At 38.5% G+C, this 20,364-nt stretch overlaps 1 protein-coding gene across 13 annotated transcripts in view; it reads right to left on the reverse strand.

Moving 5' to 3' along the window:
• RPS6KC1 (ribosomal protein S6 kinase C1) overlaps nt 1-20,364 on the reverse strand; it is a 223,155-nt gene that overhangs the window by 199,295 nt on the left and 3,496 nt on the right. For 6 of the 13 annotated variants that reach the window (XR_001881479.1, XM_017851937.1, XM_017851944.1 and 3 more), the window contains exon 2: nt 3,359-3,394. The exons of 1 other annotated variant lie outside the window; for it this stretch is intronic. Coding sequence is in view for 6 of the 12 variants with exons in the window: in XM_017851937.1 (XP_017707426.1) it covers nt 3,359-3,394 (36 nt within the window). In the remaining 6 variants the exon portion in view is untranslated. Of the gene's footprint in view, nt 1-764; nt 882-3,011; nt 3,048-3,358; nt 3,395-20,364 lie in introns of those variants that run through there. 6 more of the 13 variants (XM_017851949.1, XM_017851947.1, XM_017851945.1 and 3 more) reach the window with 3 other exon arrangements.

Below are 20,364 nucleotides of genomic sequence, written 5' to 3' on the forward strand. Positions count from 1 at the left end.
TGCAGTGAGCCGAGATCACGCCACTGCACTCCAGCCTGGGTGACAGAGCGAGACTCCATCTCAAGAAATAAATAAATAAAAATAATAAATAAATAATAAAACTATTTTTTTAAAAAAGGATTTAAAAGTTAGAGATTTCCAACATAATACATAGAAAGTCCTATTTCAGTTCTTTTCCTTCCCCAAATTTCACCAGTGAAATACCCTACCTGTAGAAAGAAACAGGTATAGGTTAATTTGTTTAAAAAAGGGTAAGGGGTTCAAAACCATCTCTTCTTCACTTTTCTGCTGTCTATTCATGTTCTACACAATCTACTGAATGAGAGCACAGATTGTTTAGCATTCTTAGGAAGATAACACTGATATGTGGTGGCATGTGCCAAGGTATAGATAAAAGAAAAACAACAAAATTTCTCCCATTTTATAAGGCTAGCGTATTACTAGCCCTATATTTGGTGGAACTATCAGTACATCTAGTCCTCACTAGCCCTTGTGAAGCCTTACTATAGTCTAAAGCAGTAATACATGAATAAGTTAATGGAAAGGGAAAGTGAAAGGAAGTGAAAAACAAACTCCACGGGGTGAATTCCTCTCCCAAATGAGAATTCCAATGTTTAAATACACTAAATGGGAAACTAAAAAAAGTGCTGTTATAATTTCAAGATTATCCTATATTTTCAGAAGCCAACTAAATAGAAGACTTTTAAAAATTTATACCACTTCTAACAAAGAACCATGCAATTATCTAACTAAAAGACACTTACAAGAGTTTTCTGATGAAAGGTTCACCAACAGTTGTTATTATAAAAGAGTTTTCCCGAAAAAAGGACTAAGAAAATGGCAGAGAGTATGTTCATGGATAGGTTGGTTCAGGATTCTCCCTGGAAAATGGGAACATCAAGCTACAAACTACAGCACAGCAATCAGACAGTGCATTCAAAGGAAATACACCCATTTTCAATTTTAAGAGTTGTAAACTAGAAATCTAAAGACTAGTTCACACTCATCAATTGATACAAGACAGAAAAGTACTTTAATCAACAGTGCAAATTACTTTCACTGATACATATATATATATATATTTCTTTCAAAATAACAATATTACAATATTCTTCCTGTTTCCTGATGAAGGAATTGTCTTAAAACCCATCAGGAAAATTCAGGAAAATCATATTAAATCTTTTCTTTTTATTTATTTTTTTTTTTTTTTTTTTTTGAGACAGAGTCTCTGTCGCTCAGGCTGGAGTGCAGAGATGCGATCTCAGCTCACTGCAACCTTTGCCTCCCAGGTTCAAGCAATTCTCCTGCCTCAGCCTCCCAAGTAGCTAGGATTACAGGCACCTGCCACCATGCCCAGCTGAATTTTGTATAAAAATATGTCTGTTTTAAATCATAGGACAAAAACAACTATGAAATCAGACATAGCCAGAAATGATAACGTATAAAATTTAAATATTATCAGCCGGGCGCGGTGGCTCATGCCTGTAACCCCAGCACTTTGGGAGGCCAAGGTGGGTGGATCACGAGGTCAGGAGATGAAGACCATCCTGGCTAACATAGTGTAAACCCTGTCTCTACTAAAAATACAAAAAATTAGCCGGGCGTGATGGCGGGCGCCTGTAGTCCCAGCTACTTGCGAGGCTGATGCAGGAGAATGGTGTGAACCCAGGAGGTGAATGAAGCTTGCAGTGATCGTGCCACTGCACTCCAGCCTGGGCGACACAGTGAGACTCCGTCTCAAAAAAAAAAAAAAAAAACATTAAATATTATCTAAACCTGGGGCCATACACTCATACCAACCAGTACCAAACAGTCACCTTAAATGTATGAATCAAGCCAGGTATTTTCTGTAGAGTAGTGAGACCTGTGGCTAAACAGAAAGAACCTACCACCCAAAGACATTCATATTTAATTGTGGGGAAAAAAAACACTGTTGCAGAATCAGCACTGTAAACTTAAAGTATCTGTTTTAAACACATTAGGGAAGGGGGAAAAATTCCTATATATTTCCTTCTAGTCTTAGTGAAAATGAGCAGAGACTAAAATGAAAGTAAGTCAAGAAACATTCAATGCAGCAAGCTCCTCAGTAAGGATTCCTAAAGATGTACAACAAGCGCAAAGTAAATACAGAGAATTCCACAATATTAAGCAAAGCATAACATGTTGGTATCACTATAGAAAGAAGGAAAAAATGCACAGAAGAATCTGCAAAAGAACTTACTAACTTAAAAAGTTTTAAAAAAAGAAACATCTATGCCTAAAGCAGTTTTCCAAGATGTCAACATGTCAATTCAACATAAAAGTGAAAGTAGTTGGAGACCCATAATTTACTGTTAGAATCTTTAAAATAAGTATTAGTTACCAAATACTTTTTATTACACAGGCATTATGATCTTGAAATGGGTAAATAGGGACCCGTGAGTGATACCGACATCTTGTAAACACCAGTTACCATAACAATTATCACTTAGTAAACAGCACCATAATTCATTAAATTCTTATTTATATAACTTAACACCTACTAAAACTTAACACTTTTAGTAGGTCTCAAATAGGACACTTCAGCTACTGTTTTGTGAACTGAAGACAATCTTCACGCAAACATATAAAGACTGATGTACAGGCCGGGCACAGTGGCTCACATTTGTAATCCCAGCACTTTGGGAGGACAAGCGGGTGGATCACCTGAGGTCAGGAGTTCGAGAACAACCTGGCCAACATGGTGAAACCCTCTCTCTACTAAAAATACAAAAACAGCTGGGCGTGGTGGCAGATGCCTGTAATCCCAGCTACTCAGGAGGCTGAGGCAGGAGAATTGCTTGAACCTGGGAAGTGGAGGTTGCAGTGAGCCGAGATCGTGCCACTGCACTCCAGCCTGAGCAACAAGAGCGAAACTCTGTCTCAGAAAAAAAGAGATTGATGTATAAATGATTCAGGCGATTTCCTCAAAAAAAAAGCATTTAATTAAATTTTATCAAATACATAAAATAAAATCTGCATATAAATGTTACCTCCTGGACATCCTCTGGATTTCTTCGAGAAACAACCTAAAACAAAACATACATAGAAATCTCTAATCATTATCAAAATTTAAGATTTCATATTTGTATAATTAACCTGCAATAGTATTTGTATGAAAATTCAATTTACTTTAAAAAAAAAAAAAACTATATCATTTATCCAAAACTCAGCTATATAATAACTTCNCACTGCACTCCAGCCTGAGCAACAAGAGCGAAACTCTGTCTCAGAAAAAAAGAGATTGATGTATAAATGATTCAGGCGATTTCCTCAAAAAAAAAGCATTTAATTAAATTTTTATCAAATACATAAAATAAAATCTGCATATAAATGTTACCTCCTGGACATCCTCTGGATTTCTTCGAGAAACAACCTAAAACAAAACATACATAGAAATCTCTAATCATTATCAAAATTTAAGATTTCATATTTGTATAATTAACCTGCAATAGTATTTGTATGAAAAATTCAATTTACTTTAAAAAAAAAAAAAAACTATATCATTTATCCAAAACTCAGCTATATAATAACTTCACTATCTGAAATACATACTGTGAAATCAAGCTTAACCTAAAGCTACCTCCCTTAGGCTACATATTTTAAGTTTGGCCTAAAAGTTTCTCTGTACATAATGAACGGAGAAACAGATATGTAAATAGATGTGTAAAAAGACAGTAACCTACTCTGGTGCCAATCACCAAGTTTTGGCCGAAGGGGGCCAACTGTTCGAACAGTGTTCAAATAAAGCAAATGCTTAGTTGGAACCAATGCAGCTGTTTCAGTTTCGGTTTCTGTACATCACTTTCCTTTTTCTGCCCATAAATTTTCCACCACGTGGCTGTGCTGGCGTCTCTCTGGACCTAAAATGACTGAGGAGACTGACCAATTTGTGAATCATTCTTTGCTCAATTAAACTCTTTAAATTTAATTTGGCTAAAAATGTTATTTTAGCAATACTAAAACTTAAGCAAAAAAGCAGCTAAAAGTAAGTCCACATGCTAAAGTTCATATATTCACTATATTCTTAAGAAAAAGTGTCCGGCCTTTACTCTTAATTAACATAATTCTAACAAGCTTGTTTACATCTCCCCTTCCCAGCAAGCCTACATACAAATTAGAAGCATAAAAAGCAGCTGCACTTGGGCAAAGTGTACAAGGAATCTCTCTACATTATTTCTTACAACTGTATATGAATCTACAATTAGCACAATAAAAATTTCAATTAAAAAAAAGCAGCTACAATGCTCAGATGCACTATGTGAGAAGTATGAGAAGTAATTACTGGCTGCCTAATGATGAAGAAAACAAAAGTAATATAAATTATTTACAAATATTCAGGGACAAATGATCCTTCTATCAATACTCCCTAAGCAAAGAGGAAAATAGGAGATTCTTTCAGACTTCTCTGATTACAAAGGCCAAAAGTCTAACACCAGGTAAAAGATTTTTTTCACAAAACTTTTGAAAAGGCTAGGTGTTTAAATCATCAAACAGCATCCTAAATTAGGAAAATCTCAGATTATATAATACAGTACCATCCATGTAAGTGTCAAATTAACAGTTTTGAAGCTACAATGGTGTATCTTGCAAAAATAAACAAAAAGATAAATCGGGCTGTTCTGCCTATGGAGTAGCCATTCTTTATTCCCTTATTTTCTTCATAAACTTGCTTTCACTTTAAAAAAAATTTTAAAAAAAGATAAATCAAACACGCATTAAAATGGTTGCCTATGAGTGTGAGGAAGAAAAGGGTCTTTGATAGCCAATGACAATACACCATGAACTAGGGATTAGAATCCATTCAGCACCACCCCTAAGTCCAAAACAAGAACAAAAAATGGAGGATTTACACTCAGACAAACCTTGGTTCAAATTACAGTTCCTCCACTTACAGGTTTGATCTCATCTATGAAATGGAGATAATACTAACTGCCTGGCCTGGCTGTTGTGAACAACAAATAAGAACATAGCAAGAACTCTATAATTTAAAAGTTCCCTCTGTCCCCTACCAGACAGGTTAACCATTGTAAACGGTCCCACCTAAGAATTCCGGAGAACAAGTATCTTGCACTCTATTCTCCAACTTTCAGAATATATAAAGTTGGTGAAATCTTGTAGCAATTTTCATTAATTTATACAAAAGTGCTATGCAATAGAACTTTCTGTGATAATGGAAAAAAATGTTCTCTATTTGCAGTGTTCAACACCGCCACCACTAGCCACATGTGTGTGGCTACTGAGCCCATGAAATATGGCTACTTTGAGAAACTACATTAATTTTATTTCATTTAAATTAATTCAGAAAAAACTTTTTTTTAAAGAGACAGGGTCTCACTCTCTCACCCAGGCTACAGTGCCATGGCAGGATCACAGCTCACTGCAGCCTCAAACTCCTGGACTCAACTGATCCTCCCCCCTCAGCCTCTTGTGTAGCTGGAACTACAGGCACACAACACCACAGTCGGCATACACACACACACACACACACACATATATACACACACACACACATTTTTTTTTTTTTTGGTAGAGATGGGGGTCTCCCTATGTTGCCCAGGCTGGTCTCAAATTCCTGGGCTCAAGCAATCCTCGCACCTCAGCCTCCCACAGTGCTAGGATTATAGGTGTGAGCCACTGCAGGCCTTAATTTAAATTTAAATCAGAATAGCTACATGTGGTTAATGGCTATCAAATTAGACAACACAGATTTAGTATTAGAGACTACAAAAGGTAACTAACAACTATACATTATTCAAATATTTGATTTTAACTATTACTTTCAAATACCAGCCTGTCCCCTCACACACAGCTTTCCAAAAGTATAGTATTTCATATAGTATGACTAATTTTGCTTCTTATAAGCATTTCTTTCTTTCTTTTTTTTTTTTTTGAGACAGTCTCGCTCTGTCGCCCAAGCTGGAGTGCAGTGGTGCGATCTCAGCTCACTGCAACCTCCGCCTCCCGTGTTAAAGCGATTCTCCTGCCTCAGCCTCCCAAGTAACTAGGACTACAGATAAGTGCCACCATGCCCAGCTATTTTTGTATTTTTAGTAGAGATGGGGTTTCACCATGTTGGCCAGGATGGTCTCGATCTCTTGTCTTAATGATCCACCTGCTTCAGCCTCCCAAAGTGCTGGGATTATAGGCGTGAGCCACTGTGCCCTGCCGTTTCTTACATTTTTATGAAATGTATTGAGAAGAAAAGTCATGGATAACCAATCCACTAATAATCCACCCACCAAAAACAACATATGATCATTCACAGCAAGATCTATTCAAATGTACTCAAAATTTCACAATTTATGTTTTTCTCAATTTAATACATTTCCTGAATTTATAAATATATTAAGGTATCTTAACTATTTTAAATAATCTTCCTTAATAGAAGCAAATGATATTTTTGAGACGGAAGAACTTATTTCTTAGTTTGGCATACATATTAGAAGTATCACATTTTGGGTGTTCTTCAGATGAGCCCATCCTGGAAATCAAATACATGTGTACTGCACAAACAAAAACCCATTAGCCATCCCCTAACAACAGCCACAATATTAAAACCATCTTATCAGAAATAACAAATTTGATTATTATTTCTCAGCTGTCCTCTTTGTGGTTTACATACATCTATGTGCTGGATTACATCGGTGAGCAAGTCCCTTTCTTCCTGGAGTTCACAATCGAGTGGTACACAGTGGTGGGGTGGGAGGGAAGTGCAGAGCGGAGGAGGGTGTATTTCCCAAATGTATTTCCATACCTCAGATAACAGTAGTGTGCTAAGCAACAGATTGAGAAACACTTCATCCTAGATCCTTCCCATGACACTGAATCCTCACTGTGCAGAGCAAAGTGGCATCCCAAAAGCAGTCAACCAGTCATGGTTTAGTGATGTAAGACTTTTAATAATCTTCTTGATAATAAAAGTGAAACTGACCCAACAGTCCCATGGACAGGTTTTTTTGGATAAACATGGAAACTGACCCTTCTGGTAATAAAGCTTGAAACTTAACATTTGTTTTATCAGAGTTACCTTCAGGAAAGGGCCTTCAGGCTTCTCAAAAAGTATTAATATTGTGAACCCCGATAATCTGAGACAGGTCTGAGTTAATTTAGAAAGTTTATTTTGCCAAGGTTGAGGATCTGTGCCGGTAACACAGCCTCAGGAGATCCTGACAACATGTGACAAGGTGGTAGGGGCATAGCTTGATTTTATACATTTTAGGGAGACATAAGACATGAATAAATATGTGTAAGATATACACTGGTTCAGTCCAGAAAGGTGGGACAACTCGAGGTGAAGGTGGGTCAACTCGACGTGGGGAGGGAGCTTTCAGGTCGCAGGTAGATAAAAGACAAATGGCTGTATTCTTTTTTTTTTTTTGAGACAGAGTCTTGCTCTGTCCCCCAGGCTGGAGTGCAGTGGAGCGATCTCGGCTCACTGCAAGTTCTGCCTCCTGGGTTCACGCCATTCTCCTGCCTCAGCCTCCTGAGTACCTGGGACTACAGGTGCCCGCCACCGCGCCCGGCTAATTTTTTTTTTTGTATTTTTTACTGTAGAGACGAGGTTTCACCGTGGTCTCGATCTCCTGACCTTGTGATCCGCCCACCTCGGCCTCCCAAAGTGCTGGGATTACAGGCGTGAGCCACCGTACCCGTCCGGCTGTATTCTTTTGAGTTTCTGATTAGTCTCTCCAAATGAGGCGATCTGGTATGTATTAATAGTTATCTCAGTGAGCCGAGGGGTGAATTTGAAGAGAATGGGAGGCAGGTTGGCCCTAAGCAGTTCCCAACTTGACTTTTACCTTTAGCTTAGTGATTTGGGGGCCCCAAGATTTATTTTCCTTTTACAGAATCAAATGAACTGAAATTCACCAGATCACTGCATCCAAACAATGAGATGCCAGACCTCTCATCCATCACGATGGCTTCCTTAACCCTTCGTAGTTCCTGTTTTCCCATACATAATCACATTTCCTCCCTGCTATATAAACTCCTAATTTTAGTCACTCAGGGAAATGGATCTGAACATCTCCTTGGCTGCAGCACCTGATTAAAGCCGGCTTCCTTAGCAATACTCATTGTCTCAGAGATTGCTTTCTGTGTGACAAGCAGCAGGACCTAGATGGAACCCCTGTGTTTCGGTAACAAAAGTAACTCATGATTATTAAGCAACATACAGAAAATCAAAGTTGAAGTATAACTACCTAAGTGAAGGTCTTTAATTTTAGGCTTACAAAAGAAACTACTCTGTGCTCACCAAACACTTCATAAAGAAGGAGGAAAGTTAGACAGGGTTTGGAAAATCAAAGCAAAAGCTACTCAGGTATTACCTGACAAGCCTAAAGTTTAGTGAAAATTGTGTCTTAAAAGTACAGGGTTATACTTCCCTGATTCTCCTCTTTCCTCTCTAGTGCTTTTGCTTCTCTTTTGCAGGTTATTCTTCATCCTTCTGCCCCCTAGTATTCTGTGAGCACTCCAAGAATCAGCTTTAAACTCTTGTATTTCAGCCTCCTTTTTATTATTAACAGTCTATATTTGTGTTAATACTGTTCAAGGCACTGTGCTAGGCATAGGGAAAACTTGACTCTGTACATTTACATTTGCAAGGAATTTTATATTAATGAATCACTTCATTTTCTCAACAACCTATGAGTTAGGCAGGAGTAGTTATTATGACTTCCCCTTTTACAGATAAGAAAACAAGGTGGTTCAGAGTCCTGTCTAAAGTCACATGGCTATTCACCTTCAAAGTTAGAATGAGATCTTCAACTGTCTGACTCCTGGTCTAGTGCTCTTTCCACTACATTACACTGCCTCCCTCTATTTATCTGTGGTATTTTCAGCAATAATGAAGTTTACTTATTTCCATAAAATTCCATCACCATTAGGTTTTTGTTTATTTCACCTATTCAACACATATTAGTGCCTACTCTGCTGCCAGGTACTGCAGTACAATGGAGAATATACTAGGTCTGATTCTTACACGACTGCATTATAAAAATACAATCACTTCCCAAATACATTATCAACTTCAACTACTTAGTACCCCACTATTAGGGATTCAGTATTCCCAAATGTGTCATCTCATTTTTAATACTTTACAAATGTGTCCCCCAAAATGGAAACCAAAACCACAAAATGTTTAGGATAATGTGAATTGAGTGCAAACATCCATGAGTAACAACTCTTTCTGTGTAATTATCTTCCGTGACTGAAAAGTTAATGAAAATAAGAATATCAATCAGAAATCAGAGGGAAGAATATAACCATACTGACAATGACTAAAACTGAGCTAGCACTCAGTAATTTTCTCTGGAAAATTTCAAGAGAGTTTGTCATAAAGTTCAACCAATAAATTCCACAAAAGTTGGAATTTAAAACAGTGATTGTTTTCATTAAAAGTTCACAAAGGGCCGGGCGTGGTGGCTCAAGCCTGTAATCCCAGCACTTTGGGAGGCTGAGGTGGGTGGATCACGAGGTCAGGAGTTCAAGACCAGCCTGGCCAAGATGGTGAAATCCCATCTCTACTAAAATACAAAACTTAGCCAGGCACGGTGGCAGGCGTCTGTAATCCCAGCTACTCGTGAGGCTGAGGCAGGAGAATCGCTTGAACCCAGGAGGCAGAGGATGCAGGGAGCCGAGATCGCACCACTGCACTCCAGCCTGGGAAACAGAGCAAGACTCTGTCTCAAAAAAAAAAAAAAATTCTGTGTAATTATCTTCCGTGACTGAAAAGTTAATGAAAAATAAGAATATCAATCAGAAATCAGAGGGAAGAATATAACCATACTGACAATGACTAAAACTGAGCTAGCACTCAGTAATTTTTCTCTGGAAAAATTTCAAGAGAGTTTGTCATAAAGTTCAACCAATAAATTCCACAAAAGTTGGAATTTAAAACAGTGATTGTTTTCATTAAAAGTTCACAAAGGGCCGGGCGTGGTGGCTCAAGCCTGTAATCCCAGCACTTTGGGAGGCTGAGGTGGGTGGATCACGAGGTCAGGAGTTCAAGACCAGCCTGGCCAAGATGGTGAAATCCCATCTCTACTAAAAATACAAAACTTAGCCAGGCACGGTGGCAGGCGTCTGTAATCCCAGCTACTCGGGAGGCTGAGGCAGGAGAATCGCTTGAACCCAGGAGGCAGAGGATGCAGGGAGCCGAGATCGCACCACTGCACTCCAGCCTGGGAAACAGAGCAAGACTCTGTCTCAAAAAAAAAAAAAAGACCGGGCACGGTGGCCCACGCCTGTAATCCCAGCACTTTGGGAGGCCAAGGCGGGCAGATCAGAAGGTCAGGAGATCGAGACCATCCCGGCTAACACGGTGAAACCCCGTCTCTACTAAAAATACAAAAAATTAGCCAGGCGTGGTGGCGGGTGCCTGTAGTCCCAGCTACTCGCGAGGCTGAGGCAGGAGAACGGCATGAACCCCGGGGGCGGAGCTTGCAGTGAGCTGAGATCACACCACTGCACTCCAGCCTGGGCAAAAGAGCGAGACTCCATCTCAAAAAAAGAAAAGTTCACAAAGGCCGGGTGTAGTGGCTCGTGCCTGTAATCTCAGCACTTCGGGAGGCCAAGGTGGGAGGATCACCTGAGGTCAGGAGTTTGAGACCAGCCTGACCAACATGGTGAAACCCCATCTCTACTAAAAATATAAAAATCAGCTAGGCGTTGTGGCATCCATCTATAATCCCAGCTACTAGGGAGACTGAGGCAGGAGAATCGCTTGAACCTGGAAGGTGGAGGTTGCAGTGAGCTGAGATCGCGCCATTGCACTCCAGCCTGGGCAACAAGGGCGAAACTCTGTCTCAAAAAAAAAAAAAAGCTGACAAATTTGGCCAGGCCCAGTGGCTCACGTCTATAATCCCAACATTCTGGGAGGCCAAGGCAGGTGGATGACCTGAGGTCACAAGTTCAAGACTAGCTGGGCCAACAAGGTGAAACCCCACCTCTACCAAAAATACAAAAATGAGCCGGGTGCAGTGGCATGCACCTGTAGTCCCAACTACTCAGGAGGCTGAGGCACTAGAACTGTTCGAATCAGAGAGGCGGAGGTTGCAGACAGCCAAGATCATGCCATTGCACTCCAGCCTGGGTGACAGAGTAAAACTCCGTCTCAAAAAAAATAAATAAAAATAAAAATAAAGTTCACAAATTTCCACTGCAAGCATTAACTGCCACTGACTCAGTTAGTACTATGTATCTTGAAAAGCTTCTTGCTTTTAGAAATTTATCACCAAGTCATCTTAAAAGTATTACCTTACCCTCTACTAAAACACAAAAAATTTTAAAAGTATTACCCAACAACAGCAGTGCTTCACAAACCATGTTACATGGAATACCAGTATTCTTTAAAATCAGTGCTCTCACAGGAAGGGCTTAGTAATCAATTCAGTTTACCTCTGTTTAAGAAGGGAATGTTGTTTACAGAATAATTCTTCAAACCTTTAATACACTAATATGCCTAGTAAATCCCCAAAAGGAAGATACATAGTATTTCCCAAAGACATCTAGTCACTAAACTTTTTATTTTTATGTTATTTATTATTATTATCATCCTCATTATTTATTTAGTGCAACACCCACTAAAATTTGAAGCACTAGAGAAATACTACCACAATTTTTGTAGTCCATCTGCCTATGTTCATGAACAGCAAATTATGAACTTAGAAAAATATGTCTCAAAGCAAAAGTAACTATCTCTTACTGTGCTAAGAAATTAAATACTCTACTTTATTCAAAAATCACAACAACCATGCTTGGTAAGATGAAATAACCAAAGACCTAGAAAAGAGACTCAATCAAATAACAGAGGCAGGACCAGATCTCACAACTCCATGACTCCAAAGTGCTCTCTCTAGAACGTAAGTCACTTGGCTCTCCTCAAGATTAAAATTCCAAGTATTCAGGTAATATTCCTGACAAAATATCTCTGACAAAATGCCTATAGGCATTACAGTTAGGTAAACCCTGTGTCTTATAAGTCAACTAATATACAGAAATTGAAGAACCACTTTGGAAAAGCAGAAAAAAAAACAAGGGGCTTGGAACTAAAATGAATGGGGTCTTAATAATGATGTTGGCACTGCCCATGAACTGCTTTTTCTGCCAGCTCAGTACTAAATCAAAGTAAAATAAAAGACCCAAAGTCAGCCCCCTTGCCTATTCTGAAAACAAAGATCAGACTTTGAGGCTTGGCCTAAGTCAGTTCCATAACAATCAACAGGTCACATTGTCACTGGGTCTCTGAAATCGTTTCCAGTATGCTAACCTACTCTATCTACTTCTTAATAAATATCTCCAGGTTTCCTTAAAAGTCAGGTCAAAAGCACTGTCTTGGCCAGGTGTAGTGGCTCACGCCTGTAATCCCAGCACCTTGGGAGGCCAAGGCTGGCGGATCACAAGGTCAAGAGATCGAGACCATCCTGGCCAACACGGTGAAACCCTGTCTCTACTAAAAATACAAAAATTAGCTGGGTGTGATGGGGCGTGCCTGTAGTCCCAGCTGCTGGGGAGGCTGAGGCAGGAGAATGGCTTGAACCCGAGAGGCAGAGGTTGCAGTAAGCCAAGATCACGCCGCTGTACTCCAGCCTGGCAACAGAACGAGACTCCGTCCAAAAAAAAAAAAAGATTCAAAAGCACTCTCTTATCTGATTACCACCATCACCATAATGATGATTAGAAATCACACTGTTAACTCAGACATATACAAAAAGCTGCATTCTTTGTTAAGATTAACAAAGAATAGCTACAGGTGGAATATCCTTTTTCCAAAATGCATGAGACAAGAATTGTTTCAGATTAGGGATTTTTTTTTGGATTTTGGAATATTTGCACATACATGAAATATATTGGGGATATGACCCAAGGCTAAACACAAAATTTATTTGTTTCATATATACCTTTATATACATAGTCCAAAAGTAATTTTATACAGTATTTTTAATAATTGTGTGCATGACTACAACCTATCACATGACGTCAAGTGTGAAATTTTACACTTGTAGCATCATTTTGACACTCAAAAAGTTTCAGATTTTGGAGTAGTTTGGATTTCAAACTTTCAGAATAGGGATGCTCAACCTATACTAGAAAACAAAACTACAAAAATTATTCAATCTTATAATATTTCCTAGGGAAAAAAAAAAGATAAAACAAGCCCCTTTAGAAACCAGTATTGATAAGAAGTTAAATACAAAATTTAAGAAGCTACTTTCATGAGCAAAGTATTGTAATCAAGTCTTCTGAGGGCTACTTCACTATCACTGTTCAGCTGCTAGTTTAGGGTAGCAGAGCTAAGAAAAAAAAGTGACAAAAGTAATACTTAGTAATTACACTAAGTGTCAAGCTACAAATAATCAAACATGGAAAACATGTCCACTCTTTTCATTTTCCAAAGATATCAATCTCTGAATGTGGGACAGGAATAGTACGATATGCAGAAATGGAAGGCTACACTATTCTGAACATTTATCCTTATGGTGATTAGGTATACCAAGTGGCACATTCGTCAATATAATGCAAGCAGTCCTGATTTTCAAACATTAACTTTCATAAAATCCATACTTTCATGTAAATATACTGACATATTTAAACTGTACTTCATACATTAAAAAAAAAAACAAGTCTTGCAGGAAAAGTAGGTCAAAGCACCCAACTCACATAGGCAATTGTTACCTTACCAAACTCAACTTCCCTTTCACGACTACCTGCATCTCAGTTCCACTCTCCCGCTTTTCCCTGCAGAGCCACAGGTGGCACTGGTTGGCAAGAAAATTTGGGCTGGTTATTACCCACCAGCCAGGCAGTCTGGACCCAAGAGGCAACACCTACACAAACCATAATTAGACATTTTATAATTTTTAGTTCTCTGGAGTGACAGAACTCCCATATAAGATAGATAAGTCCATGGGACAAATTTTAGACATTCACCTTTCTAACAAGTTTTCATGAAAGCATTATGTCAAAAGTACTACAGACTGAATGTTTGTGTTCCCCCTAAAATTCATATTGAATTTCATGTTGAAACTCTAATCCCCAAGGTGATGGATTTGGATGTGAGGCCTTTCAGAGGTAATCAGGTCATGAGGGTGGGCCCTTCATGATGGGATTACTGCCCTTACAAGAAAAAGACAATGATCTCTCTCAGCCATGAGACCATACAGCAAGAAGGTAGCTGTATGCAAATCAGGAAGAAATCTGCTGACATCTTGGTCTTGGACTTCCCAGCCTTCAGCCTTCAGAACTGTGGGAAATAAATGTCTACAGTATCTTGTTATAAAAATCCAAACTGACAAAGACAGTAAGGAGTTGTGGCTTTCTATATTATTAAAATCCCAAAATCTCAGGGAGAATAAAGAAGCTAAAACTGCAAATTATCTCTAGATACTCAATAATGTTTGCTAAAGTTATTTTTCTCACCTCAAATTTTACCAGTTATAGCAACATTCTAAACTATTTTCCAGTCAAGGTTCAAGGAAAATCAAAATCCTTAATGTTAAAGAAAGTTTGCAGTTTAACATAAAATCTTAATATCTGAGATCAAGTTGTCAACAAACAAGATGAAATCAGGAATGATTTACATTTTTTAAGTTCCATTTATTGAAATTTTGGTATATTAGATAGTTTTCTACTAAACAATATTAGAATTCAAAACAAAGGAAGAGTAGAATAAAACTAAACTCCAGAAAACACAAGACACCTTGAGAGCCGTTTTCAAAAATTTTAAGCATAAATATATTTTACAACAAACTAATTGCCCTCCGTATCCTTATGATTATTTTGTTTCTTGAAAATATCTCCAGATTAAGCCAAAACTAAGTATTTATTCAAGAAATCTTCAAGAAACTACTGATTTAACAACTGAAATCTAACAATTCCCACTGCTTTAATACCAGACATTTGTTAATAATCCTAACAGGTTAAGGATTTAAAATTCAGTAGGTTCTTTTTTTTTCCTTTAAAGTGACTTAAATTATTGCTTGAAATGTGTATGACTATATACTACTTTAAAATTTAAAAGCTAACAAAACTAAAAATTAAAACATGCAGGCTGGGCGCAGTGGCTCACGCCTGTAATCCCAGCACTTCAGGAGGCTGAGGTGGGCGGATCACCTGAGACCAGGAGTTCGAGACCAGCCTGGCCGACATGGCAAAACCCCGTCTTTACTAAAAATACAAAAAAAATAGCCGGGTGTGGTGGCACATGCCTGTAATCCCAGCTACTTGGGAGGCTGAGGCAGGAGAATCACTTGAACCCAGAAGGTGGAGGCTGCAGTGAGATGAGATAGCGCCACTGCATTCCAGCCTGGATGACACAGTGAGACTCTGTCTCAAAAAATATATATAAAAATAAATAAAACATGCAGCCTCCCACATACGAAAACTCTACCATGAAAATTATACTAGAGGAGGGCCGGGCGCGGTGGCTCAAGCCTGTAATCCCAGCACTTTGGGAGGCCGAGACAGGCGGATCACGAGGTCAGGAGATCGAGACCATCCTGGCTAACATGGTGAAACCCCGTCTCTACTAAAAAATACAAAAAACTAGCCGGGCGAGGTGGCGGGCGCCTGTAGTCCCAGCTACTGGGGAGGCTGAGGCAGGAGAATGGCGTAAACCCGGGAGGTGGAGCTTGCAGTGAGCTGAGATTCGGCCACTGCACTACAGCCCGGTCAATAGAGGGAGACTCTGTCTCAAAAAAAAAAAAAAAAAAAAATTATACTAGAGGATAAATGACTGAATGCTTTCCTCCTAATATCAGGAACAAGGCAAGGAAGTCTACTCTCACCACTCCTATTCAAGACTGTGGAGTAGAAGTCCTAGCCAGTGTAATAAAGCAAGGAAAAGAAATAAAAGACATACACATTGGAAAGAATAAATAAAACTATGCCTTTTGGCAAACAACACAGATTGTCTATGCAGGAAAAAAACAAGAATTCCACTAAAAAGTCTTAGAACTAGTAAGTCAGTTTGAAAGGTCAACATGATATAAGGGCAACACAAAAATGAACCAAATTTCTATATACTAGCAAAGAAAAGCTCAAAACCAAAATTTTTAAAAATACTATTGACAATAGCTACAAAAATACAAAATAGTGAGGAATAAATCTAACAAAACATACAGAGAATCAATTTGCTCAAAACCACAAAATGCTGATAGAAGAGATCAGAGAACACAAATAAATTGCAAGACATACTGTGTTCATAGATTTGAAGATTTAACATAGAAAAGATGTCCATTTTTCCCTAAAGTGATCTACAGATTTAATGCATTCCTAATCAAATCCCAAAAGGATTTTTTGTAGCTATAGATAAACTGATTCTAAAATATATATGAAAAGCGAAGGAACTAGAGTAGCCAAAATAATTCTGAAAAAGAATAAAATTGGAGAAACAATATTGTCTAATTTTAAGATTTAGTATAAAGCTATAATAATCAAGATAGTATGGTATGGAACAAAATAAGAGAATCCAGAAACAGCTTTACACATATATATATAGTCAATTGACTTTTGGCAAAGGAGTAAAGGCAATTCAATGAAGAAAGGTTAGTCTCTTGAACAAATGGTGTTTTGTTGCAATGGGACAACCAGAGGCAAAAACAGAACCTTCACCCAAACCTTACACCTTATACAAAAAAAAAAAAACACTCAAAATGGGTCATAGAGCAAAATATAAAATGCAAAGCAATAAGTTATCTAGAAGAAAACATTGGGAAAAATATTTGTAACCTCAGGTTGGGCAGAGATTTTAGGTATGACACTAAAAGCATGGTTCACATAAGAAAGAACTGATAAACTGGACTTCACCAAAATTACAAATTGTGCTTTGCAGAAGATACTGTTCTGGGTGCAGTGGCATACCTGTAGTCGTAGCTACTTGGAAGGCTGAGGTGGGTATCGCTTGAGCCTAGGAGGTCGAGGTTGTTGCACACTATGATCACACCTGCAAATAGTCACTGCATTCCAGCCTTGGCAACACAGCGAGACCCCATCTCTGGAAAAAAAAAAAAAAAAAAGGCCAGGTGGACATCTGTAATCCCAGCACTTTGGAAGGCCAAGGCAGGTAGACTGCTTGAGACCAGGAGTTTAAGACCAGCCTGGGCAACGTGGTGAAACTGGGTCTCTATTTAAAAAATACAAAAATGCCTGTAGTCCCAGCCACTCATGTAGCACATGCCTGTAGTCCCAGCCACTCAGGAGACTGAGAGGTGGGAGGATTGCTTGAGCTTAGAAGGTTAAGGCTACAGTGAGCCATGATCATGCCACTGCACTCCAGCCGGGACAACAGAGGGAGACTCTGTCTCAAAGGGAAAAAAAAAAAAAGATACTTAGGAGAATGAAAAGATATGCTCTAGATCAGGAGAAAACACTTGCAAATGTCATATCGGACCCCCCAAAAAAGATACCCAGAACATAAAGAACTCTCAAAACTCAAGAGTAAGAAAACAAACAACCCAAAGAAAAAAATAGGCAAATTATCAGTCTCAAAAGGCTAAATACTGTATGATTCTATTTATATGACATTCTCAAAAAGACAAAAGTATAGTTGTAGAGATAGATCACTGCTTGCCAGGATATAAGGAGTAGGGGGAAGGGTATGAAAAAGAGACAGCATGAAGGAGTTTTTTGGGATGATGAAACTTCTGTTTCTTGATTATGGTGGTAGATAAATGAATTTATACTCATGTTAAGATTCAAAGAATTATACAACAGAATAAGTCAATTGTATTGTATGTTAATTTAAAACTCAACACTTGAAAAGCAAAGTGCTGCCTCCTTCCAGCCTACCCTCAAATCCCTACTATAGTCCAGGCTCTGTGCCAGACACCAAGAATACACAGTTAAAAAGACAGAGTGGGCCAGGCACGGTGGCTCACGCCTGTAATGCCAGCACTTTGGGAGGCCAAGGCGGCTGGATCGCTTGAGCTCAGGAGTTCAAGATCTGTCTGGGCAACGTGGTGAAACCCTGTCTCTCAAAAAACTACAAAATAGGCAGGGGGGCATGTACCTGTAGTTCCAGCTACTAGAGAGGCTGAGATGGGAGGATGGCTTGAGCCTGTGAAGTCAAGGCTAGAGTGAGCCATGATCATTCCACTACACTCCAACCTGGGTGACAGAGTGAGACTCTCAAAAAAGAATAGAGTCTGCCATCAGAAGAGGTGTCAAACAAGCACATTATGATAATGGAGGAGATACAAGACATACAGAGAGCAACGCGTAAAAAAAAAAAAAAAAAAAAAAAAAAAGCTTCTGGAACACAGGATATAGCTGACACCTGAGATGAGATGAGCAGAGATTGCCAAGACAAAAGGAAAGAGTATTCCAGACAGAGAAAATGGCATCTAACAGAGAGATATGGAAGAACGTAGTATTCTAGCCTAATTTGGAAACTACAAATAATTCCTTTCCCAGGCACAAGCAGGCTACTCAAGAATATGGTCAGGAATTAAGGACAGGTTCCCTCCAAGCAATATAGTGTTTTGATTTGAAGCTTTGGAAATGGTAATTTTTCACACTTATGTGAAGCTCAGTACTTCCCATTAATTCCCTTACTCCCCTTTGTTCACATCATCACAGTCACGTATTATTCACGTGTATCCATCACTTTTGCCAAACTATAGTAATGCCCTTGTGGGGACACATAGGTGTCCCCATATGCACACTCACAGCACCTAATGAAGTGTTTTATAATACAGGTATTCAGCAGCATTGCATTAGGATTAAAAGCACTGTGATTGGGACCAGTCTACCTGGGTTCAAATGTAGACTCTACCACTTGCTGGCTATATGACCCTGGACAAATTACTAAATGTCTCTGTGCCTCAACTTCTTCACTGAAAATGTAGAAATGATAATGGCACCTACTCACTGGGCCCCTGTGACAAACGTCTTAATTTAATATAAACTGCTTGACTCAGTAAGTGCCATGTAAGTGTTTACTGTTATTACTCAACAAACACTAGCTATGTATAATAAAATGAGGATTTATACATTCTCCTGGTTTCAAAATAAACTCAGACTACTTTAAATATGTGCAAAGCCAATGAGGTAGCTTGTGCCCACAATCCCAGGCGGCTGAATGAGGAGGGAGTAACACTCGAGCTCAAGAGTTCAACCAGCAGTAAGCTATGATTGCGTTACTGCACTCGAGCCTGGGCGATACAGTGAAACCTCCATCTCGGAAAAAGATCAATAAACAAAAATAAATATGTGCAAGACTGTATTCTGAGAATTACAAAGCACTGCTCATACTGAAGAGCTAAATAAAAGGGTAGATATATATGTTCATGGCTCAGAGACAATACTGTTAAGATACCAATTCTTCTGAAATTGATCTACATTCTCAACATAATCCCAATCAAAATCTGGACAAGTATTTTTGGAGAAACCAGACAAGTTGATTCTAAATTTTATACACAAATGCAAACAATCTAGAATAGCCAAAACAATTTTGAGAAAGAAAGTTAGAGTACTTAGAGTACCTGATTTCAAAACTTAGTATAAAGCTACATAAACAAAGCCATGTGGTATCACGAGAAATAAAACCGTATGTCCATACAAAGACTTGTATATGAATGTTCATAATAGCTGTATTCATAATATCCAAAAACTGGAAACAACCCAAATATCCATCAACAGGTGAACAGATAAAATGTAGTATAACCACACAATGGAATATGAGTCAGCAATAAAAGGGAATGAAACACACAACAACATGGATAAATCTCAAATAATCATACTGAGTGGAAGAAGCCAGACCAAAAAAAAAAAGTGCATACTGTATGATTCCTTGTATACAAAATTCTAGAAAATGCAACCCAATCTACAATGACAGAAAGCAAACCAGTGGTTGCCTAGAGATATGGGATGAGGGGGAGTGACTGACTGTAAAGGAACATGAGGGAACTTGTGCAGTGATGAACATGGTGTAGTTACACAACTGTATACATTTGTCAAAACTCATCAAATTGGACACTTAAAATGGGTGAATTTTACTGTATGTAAATTATGACTCAACGTAAACAAAGTAAGTTATACTGCAGCACTATCTTTTGAGAATAAAAACATACTTTTTATACTCATGGAGTGAATACAGGCAAGAACTGCCATTCACCTACTGTTGCTGAGAAATCTATACTACATTATGAGAATTTTGTACACTTAGCATGAAATAACTGAAAACATTGCTGATGGTTCTCGTATGCTTGTATCTCCTTCAACTAAAGAATCAAAGGGAACTTATGAAAGAACTTTCCAATTCTGAATAGAGGTACTTATTCTAGATAAAAATTAAGAAATAACACAGAGTTTAACGGTGGAATCTGTTAGAACGCTTGTAACTGG

Source organism: Rhinopithecus bieti, unplaced genomic scaffold, assembly GCF_001698545.2.
Source record: "Rhinopithecus bieti isolate Rb0 unplaced genomic scaffold, ASM169854v2 scaffold_34876, whole genome shotgun sequence".
Taxonomy (NCBI): domain Eukaryota; kingdom Metazoa; phylum Chordata; class Mammalia; order Primates; family Cercopithecidae; genus Rhinopithecus; species Rhinopithecus bieti.